This window comes from Coregonus clupeaformis, unplaced genomic scaffold, assembly GCF_020615455.1.
Source record: "Coregonus clupeaformis isolate EN_2021a unplaced genomic scaffold, ASM2061545v1 scaf0387, whole genome shotgun sequence".
Classification (NCBI taxonomy): Eukaryota; Metazoa; Chordata; class Actinopteri; order Salmoniformes; family Salmonidae; genus Coregonus; species Coregonus clupeaformis.
The window spans coordinates 343618-359515 of record NW_025533842.1 but is presented as its reverse complement, the minus strand read 5'-3'; the positions used below and the strand labels follow the sequence as shown (position 1 = coordinate 359515).

Below are 15898 nucleotides of genomic sequence, written 5' to 3'. Positions count from 1 at the left end.
TGAAGCATGGTGGTGGCAGCATCATGCTGTGGGGATGTTTTTCAGCGGCAGGGACTGGGAGACTAGTCAGGATCGAGGAAAAGATGAACAGAGCAAAGTACAGAGAGACCCTTGATGAAAACCTTCTGGAGAGCGCTCAGGACCTCAGACCGTGGCGAACGTATACCTTCCAACAGGACAACGACCCTAAGCACACAGCCAAGACAACGCAGGAGTGGCTTCGGGACAAGTCTCTGAATGTCCTTGAGTGGCCCAGCCAGAGCCTGGACTTGAACCCGATCAAACATCTCTGGAGAGACCTGAAAATAGCTGTGAAGGTGATGCTCCCCATCCAACCTGACAGAGCTTGAGAGGATCTGCAGAGAAGAATGTGAGAAACTCCCCAAATACAGGTGGCTGTAATCGCTGCCAAAGGTGCTTCAACAAAGTACTGAGTAAAGGGTCTGAATACTTATGTAAATGTGATATTTCCGTTTTCTTTTTTTAATAAATGTGCAAAGATTTCTAAAAACCTGTTTTTGCTTTGTTATTATGGGGTATTGTGTGTAGATTAATGATGGGAAAAAACGATTTAATCAATTTTAGAATAAGGCTGTAACGTAACAAAATGTGGATAAAGTCAAGGGGTCTGAATACTTTCCGAAGGTACTGTATATACAGTACCAGTCAAAAGTTTGGACACACCTACTCATTCAAGGGTTTTTCTTTATTTTTACTATTTTCTACATTGTGGATTAATAGTGAAGACATCAAAACTATGAAATAACACATATGGAATCATGCAGTAACCAAAAGAGTGTTAAACAAATCAAAATATATTTTATATTTGAGATTCTTCAAAAAGCCACCCTTTGCCTTGATGACAGCTTTGCACACTCTTGGCATTCTCTCAACCAGCTTAATGAGGTAGTCACCTGGAATGCATTTCAATTAACAGGTGTTCCTTCTTAAAAGTTAATTTGTGGAATTTCTTTCCCTCTCAATGCGTTTGGGCCAATCAGTTGTGTTGTGACAAGGTGGGGGGGACCAAGTCCATATTATGACAAGAACAGCTCAAATAAGCAAAGAGAAACAACAGTCCATCATTACTTTAAGACATGAAGGTCAGTCAATACGGAATATTTCAACTTTGAAAGTTTCTTTAAAAACCATCAAGCGCTATGATGAAACTAGCTCTCATGAGGACTGCCACAAGAATGGAAGACCCAGAGTTACCTCTGCTGCAGAGGATAAGATCGTTAGAGTTACCAGCCTCATAAATTGCAGCCCAAATAAATGCTTCACAGAGTTCAAGTAACAGACACATCTCAACATCAACTGTTCAGAGGAGACTGTGTGAATCAGGCCTTCATGGTCGAATTGCTGCAAAGAAACAACTGCTAAAGGACACCAATAATAAGAAGAGACTTGCTTGGGCCAAGAAACACGAGCAATGAACATTAGACCGGTGGAAATGTGTCCTTTGGTCTGGAGTCCAAATTTGAGATTTTTGGTTTCAACCGCCGTGTCTTTGTGAGATGCGTTGTGGGTGAACGGATGATCTCTACATGTGTATTTCCCACCGTAAAGCATGGAGGAGGAGGTGTTATGGTGTGGAGGTGCTTTGCTGGTGACACTGTCTGTGATTTATTTAGAATTCAAGGCACACTTAACCAGCATGGCTACCACAGCATTCTGCAGCGATACGCCATCCCATCTGGTTTGGGCTTAGTGGGACTATCATTTGTTTTTCAACAAGACAATGACCCAACACACCTCCAGGCTGTGTAAGGGCTATTTTACCAAGAAGGAGAGTGATGAAGTGCTGCATCAGATGACCTGGCCTCCACAATCCCCCGACCTCAACCAAATTGAGATGGTTTGGGATGAGTCGGACCGCAGAGTGAAGGAAAAGCAGCCAACAAGTGCTCAGCATATGTGAGAACTCCTTCAAGACTGTTGGAAAAGCAGTCCAGGTGAAGCTGGTTGAGAGAATGCCAAGAGTCTGCAAAGCTGTCATCAAGGCAAAGGGTGGCTATTTGAAGAATATATTTTGATTTGTTTAACACTTTTTTGGTGACTATATGATTCCATATGTTTTATTTTATAGTTTTGATGTCTTCACTATTATTCTACAATGTAGAAAATAGTAAAAATAAAGAAAAACCCTTGAATGAGTAAGTGTGTCCAATCTTTTGACTGGTACTGGATATATATATATATATATATATATATATATATATATATATATATATATATATATATATATATATATACATATATTGGATCCCTTGATAAAGATGATTAAAAAAGTCTGTATAAAATAAATAATGCAAATACTGAGCTATATTGTATTCTCCCTTTTTAAAAAACATTGTATTATTTTATGCTAATGCAATTGTTCAGAGAAAAATATTTTGTTTAACAAGTAATAAAACCTTTAAAAAAAAGTTGTGTCAAAATGATTGGATCCCCTGTTTTCAATACTCCCCTTGCGATTATAACAACACTTCTCTAAAATGTTACTAGATTGGAGAACACATTAGGAGGGATCTTAGACCATTCCTCCATACAGAATATTTCCAGATCCTTGAGTATTTTCTGCCTATGCATTGTTCTTTTCAAAGGCCAAACCCACCGCTGGTGTACGTGGCCAAAGACAGATGGTCAGATGACATGGAAATAGAGCTCTTTGGCCATGCACACCAGAGAGAGTTACAGAGGGTCAAAAATCATACCCACAAGACATGCTAACCTCTCACCATTACCAATAACAGGGGAGGTTAGCAAATCTTGGGGGTATGTGTTACAGGAGGGGGTCTCAGTTCTGGAGCGATCAACTAGGTGTCCTCCTCGACAACCTTAGGCACCACCTCACTCACAGTCTGGACTAATCATGATCCTATTGGTGTCACCTGTGTCTACCTGTTCACATGTGTATTTATGCCCTCACTTCCCTGTGTTCCCTTGCTCAGTTTTCTCTGCTAGTTTCTCGATGCCAAGCAGTACGAATCAGTGTCTGATCGCAAGACGTATGTACAGGTACTTGAGAAGTGTTCTCCCTGTTTCATTGTTGTTTCAGTCGTAGTTAGTATTTTGTATTTTTGCTGTCAGCTATTAGTCCGTTATATGGAATCATGCAGTAACCAAAAGAGTGTTAAACAAATCAAAATATATTTTATATTTGAGATTCTTCAACTTGCCACCCTTTGCCTTGATGACAGCTTTGCATACTATTGGCATTCTCTCAACCAGCTTCACCTGGACTGCTTTTTCAATAGTCTTGAAGGAGTTCCCACATACAGTGGGGAAAAAAAGTATTTAGTCAGCCACCAATTGTGCAAGTTCTCCCACTTAAAAAGATGAGAGAGGCCTGTAATTTTCATCATAGGTACACGTCAACTATGACAGACAAAATGAGAAAAAATTATCCAGAAAATCACATTGTAGGATTTTTAATGAATTTATTTGCAAATTATGGTGGAAAATAAGTATTTGGTCAATAACAAAAGTTTCTCAATACTTTGTTATATACCCTTTGTTGGCAATGATACAGGTCAAACGTTTTCTGTAAGTCTTCACAAGGTTTTCACACACTGTTGCTGGTATTTTGGCCCATTCCTCCATGCAGATCTCCTCTAGAGCAGTGATGTTTTGGGGCTGTCGCTGGGCAACACAGACTTTCAACTCCCTCCAAAGATTTTCTATGGGGTTGAGATCTGGAGACTGGCTGGGCCACTCCAGGACCTTGAAATGCTTCTTACGAAGCCACTCCTTCGTTGCCCGGGCGGTGTGTTTGGGATCATTGTCATGCTGAAAGACCCAGCCACGTTTCATCTTCAATGCCCTTGCTGATGGAAGGAGGTTTTCACTCAAAATCTCACAATACATGGCCCCATTCATTCTTTCCTTTACACGGATCAGTCGTCCTGGTCCCTTTGCAGAAAAAACAGCCCCAAAGCATGATGTTTCCACCCCCATGCTTCACAGTAGGTATGGTGTTCTTTCGATGCAACTCAGCATTCTTTGTCCTCCAAACACGCCGAGTTGAGTTTTTACCAAAAAGTTATATTTTGGTTTCATCTGACCATATGACATTCTCCCAATCCTCTTCTGGATCATCCAAATGCACTCTAGCAAACTTCAGACGGGCCTGGACATGTACTGGCTTAAGCAGGGGGACACGTCTGACACTGCAGGATTTGAGTCCCTGGCGGCGTAGTGTGTTACTGATGGTAGGCTTTGTTACTTTGGTCCCAGCTCTCTGCAGGTCATTCACTAGGTCCCCCCATGTGGTTCTGGGATTTTTGCTCACCGTTCTTGTGATCATTTTGACCCCACGGGGTGAGATCTTGCGTGGAGCCCCAGATCGAGGGGAGATTATCAGTGGTCTTGTATGTCTTCCATTTCCTAATAATTGCTCCCAAAGTTGATTTCTTCAAACCAAGCTGCTTACCTATTGCAGATTCAGTCTTCCCAGCCTGGTGCAGGTCTACAATTTTGTTTCTGGTGTCCTTTGACAGCTCTTTGGTCTTGGCCATAGTGGAGTTTGGAGTGTGACTGTTTGAGGTTGTGGACAGGTGTCTTTTATACTGATAACAAGTTCAAACAGGTGCCATTAATACAGGTAACGAGTGGAGGACAGAGGAGACTCTTAAAGAAGAAGTTACAGGTCTGTGAGAGCCAGAAATCTTGCTTGTTTGTAGGTGACCAAATACTTATTTTCCACCATAATTTGCAAATAAATTCATTTAAAATCCTATAATGTGATTTTCTGGATTTTTTTTTCTCAATTTGTCTGTCATAGTTGACGTGTACCTATGATGAAAATTACAGACCTCTCTCATCTTTTTAAGTGGGAGAACTTGCACAATTGGTGGCTGACTAAATACTTTTTTCCCCCACTGTATGCGAGCACTTGTTGGCTGCTTTTCCTTCACTCTGCCGTCCGACTCATCCCAAACCATCTCAATTGGGTTGAGGTCAAGGGATTGTGGAGACCAGGTCATCTGATGCAGCACTCCATCACTCTCCTTCTTGGTAAAATAGCCCTTATACAGCCTGGAGGTGTGTTGGGTCATTGTCTTGTTGAAAAACAAATGATAGTCCCACTAAGGCCAAACCAGATGGGATGGCGTATCGCTGCAGAATGCTGTGGTAGCCATGCTGGTTAAGTGTGCCTTGAATTCTAAATAAATCACAGACAGAGTCACCAGCAAAGCACCCCCACACCATAACACCTCCTCCTTCATGCTTTACGGTGGGAAATACACATGCAGAAATCATCCGTTCACCCACAACGCATCTCACAAAGACACAGCGGTTGAAACCAAAAGTCTCAAATTTGGACTCCAGACCAAAGGACACATTTCCACCGGTCTAATGTCTATTGCTCGTGTTTCTTGGCCCAAGCAGTTAAGTATTGGTTTCTTTGCAGCAATTTGACCATGAAGGCCTGATTCACACAGTCTCCTCTGAACAGTTGATGTTGAGATGTGTCTGTGACTTGAACTCTGTGAAGCATTTATTTGGGCTGCAATTTCTGAGGTTGGTAACTCTAATTAACTTATTCTCTGCAGCAGAGGTAACTCTGGGTCTTCCTTTCCTGTGGCGGTCCTCATGAGAGCCAGTTTCATCATAGCGCTTGATGGTTTTTGCGACTGCACTTGAAGAACTTTCAAAGTTCTTGAAATTTTCCGTATTGACCTTCATGTCTGAAAGTAATGATTTTGTTTCTCTTTGCTTATTTGAGCTGTTCTTGCCATAATATGGACTTGGTGTCAAGTGTCCATGTGCAGCGGTAGGACGGAGTCAGGCACAGGATACAGAACTGAGTAAACAACGTACTTTACTCGAAAAATATAAAACAATTCCACGCAGGGAAAACACACCAGCTCACATAAGTCTTAGACACAAAACAAAGAACAAACACGCATAAAACCATGTTGAACCAGAGGGTTAAATAGGGAAATAATATAATGTAATGGGAAGCAGGTGTGTACAATCAAGACAAAACAAATGGAAAAATAAACGTAGATCGGTGGCAGTTAGAAAGCCGGTGACGATGACCACCGAACGCCGCCCGAACAAGGAGAGGCACCAACTTCGGCGGAAGTCGTGACAGTACCCCCCCCTTGACGCGCGGCTCTATTAGCGCGCCGACACTGGCCTCGGGGATGACCCAGAGGACGGGGCGCAGGACGATCCGGGTGGAGACGGTGAAATTCCTGCAGTAAGGAAGGGTCCACGATGTCCTCCACCGGCACCCAGCATCTCTCGTCCGGACCGTACCCCTCCCACTCCACGAGGTACTGAAGGCCCCTCGCCCGATGCCTTGAGCTAGTACAGCATACGCCGGGCCCCCTAGATGTCCAGAGGGGGCAGAGGAACCTCCCGCACCTCAGACTGCTGGAGCGGACCTGCCACCACCGGCTTGAGGAGAGACACATGGAACGAGGGGTTAATACGGTAATCAGGGGGAGCTGTGACCTATAGAATACCTTGTTCAGTCTCCTCAGGACTTTAAATTGCCCCACATACCGCGGACCCAGCTTCCGGCAGGGCAGGCGAAGGGGCAGGTTTCGGGTCGAAAGCCAGACTTCACTGCGGTGGCGGTCGGCGCTCGCCTTTTGTCGCCTGATGGCCCGTTGCAGGCGCACATGAGAGCGTCCCATGTCTCCTCCGAGTGCCAAAACCATTCATCCACCGCAGGTGCCTCGATCTGGCTCTGATGCCACGGTGCCTGGACCTGCTGATAACCTAGTACACACTGAAACTGAGACATGTTAGAGGAGGAGTGGGGGAGGGAGTTTTGGGCCAACTCTGGCCAGGGGATGAAAGCCGCCCACTCCCCCGGCCGGTCCTGGCAATAGGACCGCAGAAACCTACCCACATCCTGGTTAATTCTCTCCACCTGCCCATTACTCTCGGGGTGAAAACCTGAGGTCAGGCTGACCGAGACCCCCAGACGTTCCATGAACGCCCTCCAGACCCTCAATGTGAACTGGGGACCCCGATCAGACAGTATATCCTCAGGCACCCCGTAGTGCCGGAAGACATGGGTAAACAGGGCCTCCGCAGTCTGTAGGGCCGTAGGGAGACCGGGCAAAGGAAGGAGACGGCAGGACTTAGAAAACCGATCCACAACAATCAGGATCGTGGTGTTACCTTGTGACGGAGGAAGATCCGTCACGAAGTCCACCGATAGGTGTGACCACGGCCGTTGTGGAACGGGTAGGGGTTGTAATTTCCTGTCTAGGTGCCTTGCACTGGGCGCACACTGAGCAGCAGGAAACATAAACCCTCACGTCCTTAGCTAAAGTGGGCCACCAGTACTTCCCACTGAGACAGCGCACTGTCCGACCGATGCCAGGATGACCAGAGGAGGGTGATGTGTGGTCCCAACAGCTCAATCGATCGCGGACATCAGACAGAACGTACAGACGCCCAACTGGACACTGGGTGGGAGTGGGCTCCGCTCGATGTCCGCGTCAACCTCCCATACCACCGGTGACACCAGGCAAGAAGCCAGAAGTATGGGAGTGGGATCCGTGGACCGCTCCTCTGTGTCATACATTCGGGACAGTGCATCTGCCTTAGCGTTCTGGGAACCTGGTCTGTAGGATAGGGTGAAAACAAAACGGGTGAAAAACATGGCCTACCTTGCCTGGCGAAGGTTCAGTCTCCTCGCCGCCTGGATGTACTCCAGATTGCGGTGGTCAGTCCAAATGAGGAAAGGGTGTTTAGCCCCCTCAAGCCAATGCCTCCACGCCTTCAGAGCCCTGACAACAGCTAACAGATCCTGGTCTTCCACATCATAGTTTCGCTCTGCCGGGCTCAGCTTCTTCAAAAAGAAAGCACAGGGGCGGAGCTTTGGTGGCGTACCCGAGCGCTGAGACAGCACAGCTCCTATCCCAGCCTCGGATGCGTCCACCTCTACTATGAATGCCAAGGAGGGATCAGGATGAGCCAGCACGGGAGCCGACGTAAACAGAGCCTTCAGGTGACCAAAAGCCCTGTCCACCCCAGCTGACCACTGCAGTCGCACCGGTCCCCCCTTCAGCAAGGAGGTAATGGGAGCCGCTACCTGACCAAAGCCCCAGATAAACCTCCGATAGAAGTTGGCAAACCCTAAGAACCGCTGCACCTCCATTACAGTGGTTGGAGTCAGCCAATTATGCACGGCTGAAATGCGGTCATTCTCCATCTCCACCCCAGACGCGGACAGGCGGTACCCTAGGAAGGAGACGGACTGTTGGAAGAACAGACATTTCTCAGCCTTGACGTACAGGTCATGCTCCAACAGTCGACCAAGCACCTTGCGCACCAGGGACACATGCACGGCGCGTGTAGCGGAGTATATTAGAATGTCATCTATATGCACCACTACACCCTGCCCATGCAGGTCCCTGACAATCTCGTCTACGAAGGATTGGAAGACTGATTGAGCATTCATCAACCCGTATGGCATGACGAGGTACTCATAGTGCCCAGAGGTGGTACTAAATGCCGTCTTCCACTCATCCCCCTCCCGGATACGGACCAGGTTGTAAGCGCTCCTGAGATCCAATTTGGTGAAGAAGCGTGCCCCGTGCAATGACTCTGTCACACTGGCTATGAGAGGCAGTGGGTAACTGTACTTCACAGTGATCTGATTTAGACCTCGATAGTCAATGCACGGGCGTAAACCGCCATCCTTCTTCTTCACAAAAAAGAAACTCGAGGAGGCAAGTGAAGTGGAAGGCCGAATGTATCCCTGTCCCAGAGATTCGGTGACATATGTTTCCATAGCCGCCGTCTCCTCCTGAGACAGAGGATACACGTGACTCCTGGGAAGTGCTGTGCCATCCTGGAGATTTATCGCACAATCCCCCTGTCGATGGGGTGGTAGTTGAGTCGCCTTCGTTTTACAGAAGGCGAGAGCCAAATCAGCATATTCGGGGGGAATGTGCATAGTGGAGACCTGGTTTGGACTCTCCACCGTAGTTGCACCTATGGAAACACCTACACACCTCCCTGAGCACTGACGTGACCATCCCTTGAGAGCCCTCTGTTGCCACGAAATAGTGGGGTCATGAGAGGCCAACCAGGGAAGCCCCACACCACAGGAAACGCAGGAGAATCGATCAGGAAGAGACTATTTCTCTCCTCATGACCCTCCTGCATTTCATCCATAGTGGAGCTGTGACCTCCCTAATCAGGCCCGACCCTAAAGGACGACTATCTAAGGCATGTACAGGGAAGGGCACATCAACAGGAACAATAGGGATCCCTAATCTATGTGCAAATGAACGGTCAATAAAGTTCCCAGCTGCGCCTGTATCTACTAGCGCCTTATACTGGTAAGGTGGGGGAAAACTCAGGAAATACTATGCATACTGTGACGTCACGAGAGGCTATACAGCTTTCAGCGGGATTGCTCAAGTAGTGCAAGGAGACAAGGTTCAAACAAAACAAGGATTTTATTATAGGTCTTGGGAAATTAACGAAAATATAACAAAATTCTGTTCTCTTGTGGCTCTTTAAGGGTTAACAGTTCAGGGATGTCTCTTCCACATCCAAAATCATAATTCTCACTCGCTCAGATAACTTTTCCCCAGCCTTACTGTAGTCCACGTTGCAGCTAGTGGCCAACCCAGCAAAAAGTCCTTCCAAATGTCTCTCACGTATTTCCACAGGTGCATATATCCAAAGGTGAGTATTTCCCAAAGGTAAGTATCTCCAAATCCTTATATTCCTCATGGAAGTGGACGTGCAGCACTCTTGTCCTCCAGAGAGCCCAGGTTGGAGACTGTGTCTCTTCCCTTCCCAAACCTTCAGCTCATCAGCTCCTCATTTGTTTCAGCTGCGTGGGAAGATTGGCCATAGAGGGGTGGAGTTCCCGACCATACCAGCAGATGGAGCCATAGCTGTCTGGGTTTGCAGCCACCTCAGGGGGATGTAACGTCCCTCCAGGACACAGCCTCTCGTGACATCACACATCCCCCTCCCTCGGGACCGACGTCCTCGTCGGGGTAAAGGCAGCGAAGAAGGCATCACGCCGGGAGAGGGCGTCCGCATTGCCGTGGTGCTTGCCAGACTGCTCTCTCTTCAACTCCTCCAACTCTAGGACCAGGGACTCAGCCTCCTGTTGTCTCTCCTTGAGTTTCTTACTGAACGCATCAGCCTTGGTTTTAGCAGAGTTTAGCTTCTGTTGAGCAGCTTTCAGTTCCTTCTCTCTCTCTGCCTCCGCATTCTTCATCTTGTTCTCCAACACCTTGTACTTCTCCTCTGCCTTCTTCTGGACCTCCTTACTACTGCGCAGGGTCTCCTCACACTCCTCGATGGTCCTGCGCAGCCTCTCCAGCTCCTCCTGTTGCTTAGGGAAGGAGCTCTGTTGGAGTTTAGCCTGGAGGATATCTAACTCTTCTGTCTTCATGTCTAACTGTTGCTTTAACAAACGATACCTCTCAGCGGTCCCCTTCAGACCAGACAGTTCTTTGTCCAGATTCTGTAGCTCCGTCTCTGTGTCGGTCTGGGCACCTGCCATCCCTATCAGAGCCCGGGGCGGGAGTGAGTAACTCGGAGGATTGCACCGGAGCCTTCCCAGGATGAGTCTTGCCTCTCCGTTTCCGAGGTACTCGGGTTATCCTCTCCTGAGACTCTCTCCAGAGTGGGTAAAAGGCTGGGCAGTCTCGTCCAATTAGGACAGGGACAGGGAGGGAATCAACCACCCCCCGCCGTCGTGTGTATGGTTCCCCGTGTGCTGGTCATTGTAAGTTCAGTAATGGGGTATTCTCTGGTGTCCCCATGGACACAGGAAACTGGGAGGACTTTCCCCGGGGGTCAGACACGTTGGGCCCACCAAATCCTTACGCACCAGGGGTGGCCCGGCTACCAGAATCCAGTAAGGCCTCCACATCATGGTGATTCACAGTTACCGGGCAGGTGGGGGGGTCGATCTGGGCCGCCATCTACGACTCCCAAGAGCGAGGCAAACGGTGTGTGGGTGCTGAGCTGGAGGACTCCGCAGTGGGCATAGGTTCATCGGCTGGTTTCCCACACTGCCAGGAGATATGTCCCATCTCCCCACACCGGTAACACTGTCGAGTTTCCCCCCTCCTGGTGTACTCTTCTTGGACCCGCCTGGTTTCTGGCTCCCCCTGGAGCCGGGATAAGTCCTGACGTGGCTGGGTTCGAGACCTTGGGGTCCTTTGGACGGGTTCTTCCCATTTGTGGTGGGGCCGCACTCCTGGGGTCTTTTCGGGAAGCATTCAGCATCTCCGCTGTGGCCTGGTACTTTTCCACAGCTTCCACGGTCAGATCAGCCGTGGTCAAGGCCTGTTGACTGATGAACCGTTTTGCCTCATAAGGCAGGGCGCGTGAGGTAACGATCCACCACAACGGCCTCCACCACCGCCGCTGCTGTATTCCTCTGCGGATCCAGCCATTTCCTTGCGATTCGGACAAGTTCATGCATCTGCGCCCGAGGAGGTTGGTCTGGTTGGAAGGTCCAGCTGTGAAAGCGCTGGGCCATACCAAACTTTGTGAGTCCATATCTGCTGAGGATCTCAGACTTCAGGGCATCATAGTCAGTAACCTGGTCAGGGCCCAGGTCCCGGACAGCATTCAGCGATTCCCCGGTTAGAAAGGGGGCTAACAGACCAACCCACTGTTGCTTGGGCCAGGCTTCCCTAGTGGCCGTGGCCTCAAATGCATGCAGGTATGCCTCAATGTCATCGGTAGCTCCCATCTTAGATATAAAGTCACTTGCCTTTATTGGGCGGGTATTTTGGACCACCCTCTGTCTCTGCAACTGCAATTCCTCTGCCTTCAGAAGGTTGGCTTTCTTTTGCTCCTCCAAGAGAGCCACGTTTGCTTGCATCTGGGCTTGCTGGCCAGCAACAAGGGCTTTCAATATGTCCTCCATTTCAGTCGGCGGGGAGCCTACGGCCAACTTGGAAAACTGGGTGATCAAACCTTCGGTATCCTCCTCTGACATGCACTATTAACGCTGGAGCGTGCCCGTATTCTCCACCATCTGTGACGTCACGAGAGGCTACACAGCTTTCAGCGGGATTGCTCAAGTAGTGCAAGGAGACAAGGTTCAAACAAAACAAGGATTTTATTATAGGTCTTGGGAAATTAACGAAAATATAACAAAATTCTGTTCTCTTGTGGCTCTTTAAGGGTTAACAGTTCAGGGATGTCTCTTCCACATCCAAAATCATAATTCTCACTCGCTCAGATAACTTTTCCCCAGCCTTACTGTAGTCCACGTTGCAGCTAGTGGCCAACCCAGCAAAAAGTCCTTCCAAATGTCTCTCACGTATTTCCACAGGTGCATATATCCAAAGGTGAGTATTTCCCAAAGGTAAGTATCTCCAAATCCTTATATTCCTCATGGAAGTGGACGTGCAGCACTCTTGTCCTCCAGAGAGCCCAGGTTGGAGACTGTGTCTCTTCCCTTCCCAAACCTTCAGCTCATCAGCTCCTCATTTGTTTCAGCTGCGTGGGAAGATTGGCCATAGAGGGGTGGAGTTCCCGACCATACCAGCAGATGGAGCCATAGCTGTCTGGGTTTGCAGCCACCTCAGGGGGATGTAACGTCCCTCCAGGACACAGCCTCTCGTGACATCACAATACACACATGTGCGCAACAGGGAGCTCTGGGTGAGTCGGGTGCCTACTCACCTGGAATGATCCACCAGTGCCCTGCCTGCTGCCTCGACTCCCTGGGGAACCTCCCCAGCACCGACCAGCAGTGTGCCCTCTGCGGCCACAGTTGGTGCAGGAAACGGTCCCCACTCCGGTCACACTTAGAGCAGCACCTCCGAGCTCCATAGGGGTAGGGTCGGAGGTGCTGGGGGATGGACTGGACGGACCCTGACCCGGACGTCCGCGGGTGGCCAACAGGTTATCTAGCCGTATAGATAAATCCACCAGCTGGTCGAGGGTAAGGGTGTTGTCCCTGCATGCCAGCTCCCGACGAACGTCCTCACGTAGACTACACCGGTAATGGTCGACCAGGGCCCTCTCATTCCATCCCGCACTGGCATCCAAGGTCCTGAAGTCCAGTGCGAAGTCCTGTGCGCTCCTCTTCCCCTGTCTGAGGTGGAACAAGCGTTCCCCCGCCGCTCTCCCCTCAGGTGGATGATAGAAGACCGCCCGGAAGCGGCAGGTGAAATCCTCATAGCGAACCAACGCTGCGTCTATTCCTCCCCATTCGGCGTTGGCCCACTCAAGCGCTCTCCCCGACAGACAGGAGATGAGGGCAGACACGCTCTCATATCCCGAGGGAGCCGGGTGGATGGTCGCCAGTTAGAGCTCCACCTGGAGCAGGAACCCCTGGCACCCGGCAGCCATACCCATCATATGCCCTCGGGAGCGAGAGCCTAATCCCACTGGGTCCAGGTGACGGAGGGGTGGACATCGGTGTGGGTTGATCTGAAGTTGATGGGGTTGTGGGAAAACCCCCTCTCTCCCATCGCTCCATGGTCTGCAACACGCGATCCATGGCTGTGCTGCTGGACGCGCTCCTCCACTGGTACCGGAAGACTGGATGCACCTGCTGACTCCATGTGTGGTGTGTGTTTCTGTCAAGTGTCCATGTGCAGCGGTAGGACGGAGTCAGGCGCAGGACACAGAACTGAGTAAACAACGTACTTTACTAGAAAAATAAACAACACAGATTTCCACGAAGGGAAAACACACCAGCTCACATAAGTCTTAAACACAAAACAAAGAACAAACACGCACAAAACCATGTGGAACCAGAGGGTTAAATAGGGAAATAATATAATGTAATGTATAACCAGGTGTGTACAATCAAGACAAAACAAATGGAAAAATAAACGTAGATCGGTGGCAGCTAGAAAGCCGGTGACGAAGACCGCCGAACGCCGCCCGAACAAGGAGAGGCACCAACTTCGGCGGAAGTCATGACACTTGGTCTTTTACCAAATAGGGCTATCTTCTGTATACCCCCGCTACCTTGTCACAACACAACTGATTGGCTCAAATGCATTAAGAAGGAAAGAAATTCCACAAATTAACTTTTAAGAAGGTACACCTGTTAATTTAAATGCATTCCAGGTGACTACCTCATGAAGCTGGTTGAGAGAATGCTAAGAGTGTGAAAAGCTGTCATCAAGGCAAAGGGTGGCTATTTGAAGAATCTCAAATATAAAATATATTTTGATTTGTTTAACACTTTTCTGTTTACTACATGATTCCATATGTGTTATTTCATAGTTTTGATGTCTTCACTATTATTCTACAATGTAAAAAATATTACAAATAAAGAAAAACCCTTGAATGAGTAGCTGTGTCCAAACTTTTGACTGGTAGTGTACGTGATAGGCCTATCTGGCTTATATTATTATGATGGTCATAATGCTTCATGACAGTATCATAATGTGTATTTTCTACAAGTTATTTAAAATATGATGAAATAAACATGACTGTAAAGAATTCATTACAACTACAACAAAGCATTTAAGAAACAACCTTTCAAACAAGAACAAACTTCTTGGCACGGAAAAAACTAATTTGAATAAATGTGGGTTTTGACACTTTTATGTAGGTGTCATAACCAGCCATAAAATAACACTATATATGGAACGAACAACTGACTGAAGTCGGGACAGCCAGGCATTCATGCGGTTGAGTCCGTTTCCGTGGTAACATGGACTCTATAAAGTGATTAAACTGAAACAAGCAAGGTGTCTTTGGTTGCCTAGACAATGCCCCCTCCATACAACAACAACACGTAGTCAGGAGCGGAGGAGAGCAGAAAATGTGTATCTTTAAAACTATTATAATGGTGACTGCGGTCACTTGGCTGACCAATAACTGTAATCCAAAATTACATGACCGTCACAACCCTAACAAGCGCGCATGCACGCGCGCACACACACACACAGACAGACAGACAGACAGACAGACAGACAAACAAGTCCCAGATTGCCCCTTTAATGTGTATAGAAATGTACCCTAGCATATTGTGAAATTTACTGTGGTAGGCCTGCATCAAACTGAGAACTTCAAGTTGCTGCCCAAAAGCTACTTCTTACATTGGTTGGTTCAGCAGTTGTAGTGGTGGCTGCTGCTTCTGTTGTGTTGGTGGTCATCATCACTGTAGTCACTGGAGGAACAATTAACATAAGTCTCTTTGAGATGACTCATGCATCAATACTGTATATAGTACATTGTACATTCATGCTCATATAATGCAATTCAGATTTATTCAAAGTAAATAGCATGTTTTACAGATGTGTTGAAATTAAATAATAGTGATAAGATACCATGCATTGTCAGAAAACGAATAGTTCAACAGACCAACAGACATAGCTCAGCTCCATACAGTAAAAGCCTCACAATTGATGTGGTGGTGATGTAAGATTGAATCCCTCACATTAAAAGACAGGGTTTTTACGGTATCCATATTAGGACAGGCTCACCAACTTTAACACTAAGGACACCAGTCTTGCTCACAGTTTACAAGGAAACTGAATAAATGCAGAATAGCATAGAAAACAGTCATAATACAGGGCACTTATACAGTGGGGAAAAAAAGTATTTAGTCAGCCACCAATTGTGCAAGTTCTCCCACTTAAAAAGATGAGAGAGGCCTGTAATTTTCATCATAGGTACACGTCAACTATGACAGACAAAATGAGAAAAAAAATCCAGAAAATCACATTGTAGGATTTTTTATGAATTTATTTGCAAATTATGGTGGAAAATAAGTATTTGGTCAATTACAAAAGTTTCTCAATACTTTGTTATTTACCCTTTGTTGGCAATGACACAGGTCAAACGTTTTCTGTAAGTCTTCACAAGGTTTGCACACACTGTTGCTGGTATTTTGGCCCATTCCTCCATGCAGATCTCCTCTAGAGCAGTGATGTTTTGGGACTGTCGCTGGGCAACACGGACT

General features: G+C 47.6%; 1 protein-coding gene across 3 annotated transcripts in view; it reads right to left on the bottom strand.

Annotated features, from left to right (window-relative positions):
• The window catches only part of LOC121555816 (serine-rich adhesin for platelets), a 33514-nt gene that overhangs the window by 5749 nt on the left and 11867 nt on the right, over positions 1–15898 (bottom strand). For all 3 annotated transcript variants that reach the window (XM_041869667.2, XM_041869668.2, XM_041869669.2), the window contains one exon: positions 15033–15103. In XM_041869667.2, the coding sequence (XP_041725601.1) occupies positions 15033–15103 (71 nt within the window). The remainder of the gene's footprint in view (positions 1–15032; positions 15104–15898) is intronic.